At 43.2% G+C, this 9806-nt stretch overlaps 1 protein-coding gene across 1 annotated transcript in view; it reads right to left on the minus strand.

Annotated features, from left to right (window-relative positions):
- The window catches only part of LOC117949771 (chemokine-like protein TAFA-5), a 42279-nt gene extending 39206 nt beyond the window's left edge, over positions 1-3073 (minus strand). The window contains exon 1 of the mRNA XM_034880311.1: positions 2344-3073. Coding sequence (XP_034736202.1) covers positions 2344-2434 — 91 coding nt within the window. The 5' untranslated portion in view covers positions 2435-3073. The remainder of the gene's footprint in view (positions 1-2343) is intronic.
- Between the last annotated feature and the right edge of the window lie 6733 nt (positions 3074-9806).

The following is a 9806-nucleotide window of genomic DNA, read 5'->3' on the forward strand; positions in this document are numbered from 1 at the left end:
GGGGGGGGGGGGGGGGGGGGGTTGTCTCCCTTGATCATCCTGTCTTTGTCCCGAGGGGACGGAGTGATTCAAATCTGAAAAATAACTTCAGCTTCACGCTCCCTGTTGATTCGCTCACTGACGTTCCTCCACATGAGTTTATTCAAAACCAATTACACCCTCTGCAGCTTTTTGCTCCGTTAATTTCAGTTTGTGTTTTTTTTTTTTTTTTCCTCTCAGCTGCTGATTTTCTCTTTCATTCACTGTGTTCATAATTCCCGTGAATATACGTTCGACTTAATGGAGCATTGAGAATTAATTTGGACTCCGAAGGCTCCTTAGGTAAGCTTTCCACACCGCAGGCACGACAGTGTATCTGCTGCATAATAGGCTTGTTTCCAGGATCTAAATGAGCTTTATGAGCAGGCGGGGGGGTTGGAATAGAGAAAGTCCGTTAAGAGAGAGCGGGGAGGGAGTTTAATTCAGTCTGCAGTTTGTTCTCATTAAAGCTTTTACACTGGAGATGATCAATGAAGAAAAGACAACGCAGACACCCCCCTTTATAAACTGATTCTTCACGTTCTTCAGTGCAGGCGTTAGCGTATCAGTGTGTATAACATTAACAGTAACATGATAAAACACTAACCTGGTTCATTAAATAGAGAAAACATCTAGATACTGATCTGATATGTCACATGACAGACCTCATTTCTCTTCAAAACAAGAGTCTTTGCAGCGTGACAGAACAGCTTAAAACTGCTCAGCAGAGTCGGATCGAGCGCCGAGACTTTGGGATTTCAATGACCAGCTGTTGGATGTCAACATTTCCCTTTTTCTGCAGCAGCACTGATGATCTGAAACATCTGCATGTGAGGAGGAGGAGGAGGAGGAATAGAAACAGAAGCAGCTGTTGAACAAAATTTGCAGAGACTCTGTTTCGGACTCTTGAAGGACAATTGCAAAAATACGCTGGCAATTTCTTTTAAACATTTAAGCATATGAACATGTTCTAGTAGAAACACAGAATACCAGTATTAACCTGAAAGGAGCATAATAGATCCCCTTTAACCCAAAACTCTGTGGCTCGTTCCCGGTCTGCAGAGATAGGCTAGTCGGGCGTCCTGTCTGAACCGAAATCTAAGTATGCCAGGAAAAGATTTAATGCCCCAAAACACGTCATGTCAAAGGTAGTATGCCAAAAATACCATGTCCTACACGTCCTACTGCATCCCATTTCATTTTGCAGTAATCCTGCATGCTTCTCGGACTATTCTGACACACAATCTTCTGTTTGAGTTTAACAAACTGACTCAGTAGCTTAGGACTTCAAAGTTCTTTTGTACTGTCGGTAAATAAAAAGTCTTGAATCCAAACTTCTTCGTTTGATTGTTTACTTAAAAATTTCCAAAGGTAAAATACAAAAACGTAGGATCTTTACTTTTCTTATAAATGAACTATAATTCCGTGCAGGTCAAAAGACCGTGTTGCTCCAAAGTCCAGCGGGATCTGGCTGTTTCGCAGGGTACCAATTCTTTTTATACTACATCTAGCAGCCAATCAAATTGCATTATTCCAGGTCACTGGTGAATTCCACTTTCTACGTTCTATTTTCAACTCAGGATTTGTCAGGTTTTACACATTAGTACAAAAATAAACTCCAAATTTCCACAGAAAAGGCTTCAACACTCCGTCTGTGCTCTCTCGGCAGCTCTTCCACTGCACAGCCAACTGCTCATTGACAGAAGCATGCAACTGACATATGTGCAACAGGGTCAAAGTTCAAAGTGCAATGTTATAAAGAAGTAGACCTAGTATGTCACAGCTGTATGAACACTATATGCAACACTTTGCAAGGGCAGCAGCAGTGCGTAAAGTAAGATAAAGTATGCAATTTGGAACAAAGTGAGTGTTGTTGTCCTGTAACGGCAGTGTGCCTTTGTGTTTGTGTGTGTGTGTGTGTGTGTGTGTGTGTGTGTGTGTGTGTGTGTGTGTGTGTGTGTGTGTGTGTGTGTGTGCGTGTGTTTGTGTGGCACTGTGAGATCTAGGTAGAGAGAGGAAGAGAATCACTTTGTTCCCTCTCTCCAACATCTGTCTCTGATGTTTCTGGATTCTTCCAGAACAGCAAAACAAAGCGGATCTACGGAGCGTGTTCCTCCTCTATCTGTTCTCCATCTCCCGCCTTTTATCACCACATTACCCGCTGTTGCACACACGGAGGGCGACAAGTGCGCAAAACCATACGAGTGCGCGCACACGTTTTGATTTTAACCCAGTTGTCTATGTCCACAGAACACCATAAATAGACTACCTGAATAAACACTGATCTCACACACACACACACACACGCGCGCGCGCGTAGCCTACCTTCTCTCAGGATGTGGTTGTGGAGGATCATGAGGAGCAGGAGGCAGACCGCAGCGGCAGTCAGAGCCCAGGTCAGCCGGAGGAGCTGCATGAGAGGGGGAGCCGCGAGCCGCACGCGCGGAGCCAAAAAAGTCCAAACTGTGATTATCCGCAGGCTGGTGCCTCCTCACTGCGCCACATCCATCCCGATCCGGTCCACGGGAGGACGGAGACCACAGACGGCTGGCATCTCCGGGATAAGGAAATCACGCACGAGCCTGAAGTGAGAAATCCACAGTGGGGAAGATTTTAAAAGCAGCAGCTAAGATGTTTAGTTTTCCCTCTCGGGACTCTCCGGGTGAATGCCGGGGTCCTCGCCGCGCTCCCCTGCGGGTCACGGTGCTCGGCTGCGGCCGGCAGCAGCAGCAGATGCCCGGGCTGAGTCCCTCCACCACAGCATGTTCATCAAAACGCAAAAAAAATCTGCTCTGGAGAAGAAGTTTTCCAGTTTCACACCTCCAACTTACAGCTCTCTGCGCTTCGGATCCATCGTGAGTCTCCGTCCGCTTGACCACGTAAATCCCACCAGAAGTGGAAAAACCGAAACCGGGCCCGGCTGGAGCTGCTCAGCGGGCATGTTGCACGTTTCCCCGCCGGGTATGTCGCCCTGAGGACCGGCTGGTAGGTCCCCGGCTGCCCGGTGTTGAAGAGAGAGGAGGCGGTCTGAAGATCCGCGGCGATCTGCAGCATCCACACAAGACACACAAACACTCTCTCTCTTTCTCTCTCTCTCTCTTTCTCTCTCTCTCTCTCTTTCTTTCTCTCTCTCTCTCTCTCTCTCTCATCACGAACTGACGTCACACCGGTTACAATAACGCGTGTCAAATGAATCTACATGATGTAAGACACCGGTATTAGACTAGGATACTGCAGGGTAGGAAACACAGAATCTGAGGGTCATTAAAAGGGGCACCTTGCGTGTGTGTGTTTGTGTGTGTGTGTGTGTGTGTGTGTGTGTGTGTGCGTGCGCGCGCGTGTGTGTGTGTGTGTGCGTGTGTGTGCGTGCGTGTGTGTGCGTGTGTGTTTGTGTGTGGCTTTTGAGTGTCTCTTTTTTAAAGTGTCTGAGCTGTCTTTAATAGACTATAGTAACATATCCGTTGTGAAAGGTTGTAAAAGGACCTGGCATGTAAGTAGGAGTGTTTCATAAAAAATGAATCATTGACTTGAATTAGCAGTTTTTATGGAGGACCTCTACTTGTAACAAAGTTGTTAGTTTTTTTTCAGGGTGCTAATGGTTTTGGACCCAAAGTGCAGAGCAGGAGACTAGGAGATAACGGAATAGGCTGCATCTCAGGGCCCTTTTTGACAGCCCTCGGTACTCGGCTGAACCTGAACCAGAAGTTGTTCTGTCCCTCCTCTGTGAAGGCCGTCTCAAAGCTCGAGGAGGGATCATCAAGGAGCTGTAGGCGAGCCAGACCAAACGCTGAACCCACCAGACTCCATGTAAATAAACAGTAATTTAAGCATCGTACAATACATTCAATTCAAAGTCGACAGAAACAAAATAAAACAGTGAAAAGCCGATGAGAGCCGTCGTTCCACTTTTCCAACCATCACAACTCTACTTTTATGGTTGAAATCTACACAATTTACGAATTTACATGTGGAAATATGTTGGCTCTTTACACGCTAAAAGTAATGTTTTTTTAAATGGAGTCTGGTGGGTTAAGCGCCAGCCAGCTCATAGTTGTTTCTGGTTAAACAGAAAGGTCACAAAGGTTTTACAGCTCGGGGCGTCTTATTCAATTTTATAGCATTTGGAGAAAAAACTTGAAGTGTTTTTGAAATAGTATTGAGTAAAAGTTGACATATTCCAGTCTGTGATTATCATCAACATCCATTCCTTTCATTTTAGCCTAAATAATTCCTAATTTCTGCTTTTCTAACTCAAACATTAGGTGTAATCTCCTGTAAATGAGGTTAATTGACGATAAATTGTAAAACTAAAGTTAATAAGTTAGTGTTACGTAGTGTTAAACGTCAAAAACAGTGACAAACATTGAAAAAAGTGTTGAAAAAAGGGACAAAACACGTAAGAAAAAGTTAAAGACGTTGATAAAAAGCTTCAAAAAAAGTGTTAATTTTCAATTTTGATAAAAGAAAACTGTCAAACACAGGAAACGGTGAATAAAGAGGGACAGAAAACATCATCACAGAGCGAATAAACTAACAAAATTAAACAATCACCAGTGATAATGCATGTGTGCACATTCTCATCTTAAAAGCACGAGTTAAAAAGAAGAGCAACCTCAAGAGCTCTGTATGAAAATATAAACTAGCTTCATGTATACTAGTATGCAAGTTAATATACGTGACGTATATTAACTTGCATACTCGGCTGTCCTGCTGCTTCTTCCATCATGAAGGTCTGGATTTAATCCAGAGGAGAATAGTCAGATATAATCTTTCATGAGAAAGGGAGTCTGTTGTTCTTGAAACACACTATAGATCCTCATTTGTTGGTGAGCAGCCACGACAACATGAATTATTACATTAATCTGCACGAAAGATGTTGCCGGGATCCAACTCTGCAATCCGCTGCTCCTTACATTCTCTAATAACTGATTTGTTTTGCATTATTCAGAATTGCTATAAAAACTCAAGCTGCACACAGAGTCTGTAATGACACATTTTTCATAACACTAACAGAAAATAATCATTAGTTAAAGGGATATTTCACCGCTGGAATATTACATTGGGTAATTTATGCAGGAGAAATGTGAAAAATGTTTAGAAATCGGAGCCTTCAAGGCCGAGAAAAGCAAGAAAATGTAATCTGGCTCATGTGGATGAAAAACAACAACTCCCAGAATGCATTTGCTTTGCTTCCCTACGAGTCCACTGCCAAGCCATGCCTACCGAAAACAGACATAAGAGACAGTCAAGTCAACTCAAATGTGTTCTAATGTAATTTCAACTGTATACCCGAGACTACGTCACTGTGGCTCAAGTGGTGTTAAACATTTAAACTACATTAAAACGACATTATACTATACATGCTATATTTATTCAGTACTTATCCATGTCCTGCACTTGTGGAACCAGTGTATTTCCTGCACTCACTGCTAATTGGACTTCTGGTTAGACCCAAACTGCATTTCGTTGCCTTGTACCTGTACGTGTGTAATGACAATAAAGTTGAATCTAAGCTAATCTAATCTAATCTAATTATGTAAAAACAACGTACTTAATAGGCCACTATTAGTGCGTACACGTTGTAGGCTTCGTAAAGTTCACTTAACGCAATGGTCAGCGCTTGGTTTAAACCCAGAGTATAAACACAGCCGTGAATTCGCGTGGAATGTAGAATAATTTGTACTGTCTATTGCTCCCTAGTGGGGAAATTACATTTCACACTCTGTTTGTTAGTAATCACGACACACAGGCCTGAAATGGTTGACATTCAACAGTCACAAACTCCACCAGCGACCAGCACCCCCTTTCTGCACCAGTCCGTGTTAACCCCGCCCGCCTCCACCTGTCTTACCCGGCGACAGAGCAGCGTCGCTATCTGCTCGGGAGGCTGGCGGGCCTGGTAGCTGGATGGTCTGGGACACTGTTGCTCAGCCATGTTTCCACCAAAACCATAACCCAGCAGTCTCTGAACTCACGTTGGGAGTTCTGTTGAAGTTGGACGTAGTCCAGCTTGTTGTCTAATGGGCGGATTGACGGGACGGTGGCTGCTTAATGTAATTAAGATTAATTAAGTACTGATTTTCCCGATGCTTCTTAAATACTCTCACATAAGTAACATTTTCAACGCAGGCCTTTGACTTATGTTGGGATTTAAAATGTTATATGTGCTTAAACGTTGTGTGTGATTCGCATTGTACATCATACATTTAAGCTAAAAGGCAAAAGCATTATTTCAACACAAATGAAGACATGTCTGTCATGCATTAAGTTTGTCGGTCATGCATTAAGTTGTCTTGCAATACTCTGTTCTATAACATAAGATGTTCTGGTACATTCTCCTAAATGTGTCCGAAGCAGGATTGATGATCAGGGTCCGCGTCTTGAGTCTGGTTCCAGTCCCTCTTTTACAGCCCGCTGATCTTTTGCTCTGCAAGTCCTGAAAGGGTCCTAAACTTTCAATAAGCACACAAACACATCACACCACTGTGACCTAGAGACCCCATCCCCCCTTAGTGAATTAGACCAGGGGTGCAAGAGCCGAAAAGCCAGACAAATTTGGGGGGAGAGCTGTGTTAGCTTGATCTCTGTATTTGTCTCTAGAACTTTCTACGTAATAAAAAGGATTCACACATCGACGTCTGAGATTCTGACTATTAATTCACTGACCCCTGAGACCGGAGCAGGATTTAGCTCCAACACTTATCACTTCTACTTGAGTAAAGGATCTGAATACTTCTTCCACCGTTGCCATTTATTGAAGAAACAATTCTGTATTTTTCCTTTTTTTCAGTCTAATGTGATAGCCTCCCACACCCGCATCAAACAAGGGTTGCATGTGTCATTTTTTAAATTCGTAAATGACTTTTATTGTATTCTACAGTGTGGTATTAGCATGTTCAGCCTATTTAAGTAAAGGATCTGGATAACTCCCCACAACTGGCTATGTATAATACATTATAATGTTTACCTCATCTGTGTAAAGAATGCTTCGTATGAACTTTAAAGCAGGAAATTATTTTAATTTACCAAATCATTTTCATTGTGGTTGTGTTTCCGAGTTAATTGATGAAGCAGCTGGTTGTTGATGGAGACGGGTGATGGAGAGCGCCTCTCCTCTCTGAATGAATCCACCCAGCCGATTGATGGTGGAGGTTACGCTGAGACTCTTATCGAAGCTCTCAGCCGCGCTCGCCTGTCAGATGGACTCCATCACCGCTGCTCCCCTGCCCTGACGTGGATCCGTCTCCTTCAGGCTGCGTCCTCTGGGCCTCTGGCGCCGCTGATTATTGCTGATGTTTCCCCGTCATTGATTAGCTCTCCGCGGAGCCATCAGTCAGGCGTCGGGATGAGGCGAGTCTGTAGAGAGACGTCAACCCAAACGCTGTCAGGACTCATGTGGTGTCTGTAACAGGAAATGAAATCTGTCTGTTTGACACGGTCTGAAATGAAATGAACACCTGACGTGTAACTGTGACCCCGTGCGCTCTCCTTATACTTGTAGCCTTTTTTTTGTTTTGTTTTATATCTTTTTGTTCATGTTATAGGTTTACAAAGTGAAAAAGCCCAAAGTTCCCCCCATAGGGAGTTACTCTACCATCGCCAACAGAAGACACTCCAAAAACCTCTGTTGTAGTCCAGCCTTTACTTCTGAGACGAATGTGCGTCGCTTGGTACGCCTTCATACTCTGCTTCTGACTGGCTAGTAGTCCTTACCTAGGTTCTGTCAGGGCCCTCATACTCTGCTCCTGACTGGCTAGTAGTCCTTACCTAGGTACTGTCAGGGCCCTCATACTCTGCTTCTGACTGGCTAGTAGTCCTTACCTAGGTACCGTCAGGGCCCTCATACTCTGCTCCTGACTGGCTAGTAGTCCTTACCTAGGTACTGTCAGGGTACGCTGATGTTCCGAGCCTCATTTTGTTAGAAAAGATAAAGTCTGGTTTCTGATTATTGTGTCATCAGAACATCATTGAGCCTGATCTAATTCAAGGTTCAGAACATGAAATATTTTTCAAAGAATCAAGGCCTTTACCCGAAAATAAATGGCACGGCACAACAAACTTTACAGAACAAACGGAACGAGTCACAGTCGGCGTCCCGTCCGATTGTTTCCCAACGTTACCATGTTTCAAACCCCAATGTTCTCTGGTTTAGATTTGAGGACAGAAAACGCTCCTCAGAGGGCAAGGAATACATCGTTGTATGGTTTAAAAGACTTGCTACATTTCCTTGTTTCTTTGCAGAAGAGTATTAAGTATTTGCAGATTACATGTGGTGTATGGGAGTCTCTGTAAGTCTCTGCTGTCTGCTGTGGTTCACTAACTCACTCAGTGATAAAACGTGTCGTGTTTAATCACTGATACTTGTGCTTTGAAATCAGATTGCTTCTGTCAGAGACTCTTATTTCAAACACACAGAACCTTCTCCCACACACACACACACACACACACACACACACACACAACGCTCCTTGCAGGAAATGAGCTGAACATGACGACGCAACCTGAAAGACGAAGTCAGAGAGTCACAGCAGATGTGGAGCGACGATCATTATCTGAGAGACAGTTTCACAATTCTTTACTTTGTTTTTACTTCAGTACGTCGTGGGCGTCAAGCCTTCTTAGTGTTTTAAAAATAGCAATTTTGATGCTATCATACTAGCTCCCCTAGCTCTCCCATTCAAAAGGCCATCTGACCACAAACTAAAATATGGTCATTCCTAAAAGTGACGTTTCTGTCCTAAATATGCTTTTAATTAGAAGTTTGACTCAGGTACATTCACAAAAAGACCCCTAGGTGGCATTTTGGTGCGAGTTATGCTTTAAGTAAGGTATTTTGAGAAGCTTTTTTTTACTTTATGTATTTTCATTTTCTACTTCTTTATACTCCACCACAATTCAGAGAGAGATATGGAACTTTTTACTCTTTACAATAAGCATTTGTTGTGTCATTCTATCATTCTTTATATCTATTGAAGATGTTGTAAACCGACAAAGCTATAAAACGCCTGTAAGCCTTTTCTTTCTCCTGACCTTTCTGCTTCCTGTACAGCACCATGTTTGCAGAGAAACGTAACCGAGCGTTAAATGATGCGTCGCCATCTTCCGCCCGCGGTAAAGATGAACGATGGATTTTTTAACAAAGAGTCTAAAAAGCAAGCAGAGACAATTCAAAGAGCCATCTCTCCTGCAGATATTGCAGCAGTAAAACAACTTAAACTTCAGTGGGTGGGGATAGAGAGGCAGAGAGAGAGAGAGAGAAAGAGAGAGAAAGAGAGAGAGAGAGAGAGAGAGAGAGAGAGAGCTGAAATCAGTTTATTGTTGCCATTAAAAGAGGAGGAATGAAGTGAATAAAACTGGCCCCAGGTCAGCAGCGAGCACATTTCATCCAAATTCAATCTGAACTTTACATTCTGCTCTGTGTCATTGCGATGCAGAGCACGCCATTTCTAAGGCAACGCATGAATGAGAGTAAATCTGAGAGAACTGGACTAAAACTGAACTTCTTTCTTCATCTCGGTGTTTTTCGGCAGAAGTCCATTGGCAGAGTGTGTAGAAATCAAAAGTAAAATCTCTTTTGTTGGTTATTATTATTATTATAAAGTAAATTCCCTCCAGCAGTGATGTAATATCTCAGCAGCTGATAGAAGAGCTGCAGAATAGATTTCCTTTATGATATGTAAAACACTACATGTAATAATCTGAGCTTGTCAGTGGCGAACCAGCCCTTTATGTGGACAAAAATTGAAGGTGCGCAATTGCCCATTAACGTTGCATTGCAGCCTATTTTA

The sequence above is a fragment of the Etheostoma cragini genome, chromosome 8 (genome assembly GCF_013103735.1).
Source record: "Etheostoma cragini isolate CJK2018 chromosome 8, CSU_Ecrag_1.0, whole genome shotgun sequence".
NCBI lineage: Eukaryota > Metazoa > Chordata > Actinopteri > Perciformes > Percidae > Etheostoma > Etheostoma cragini.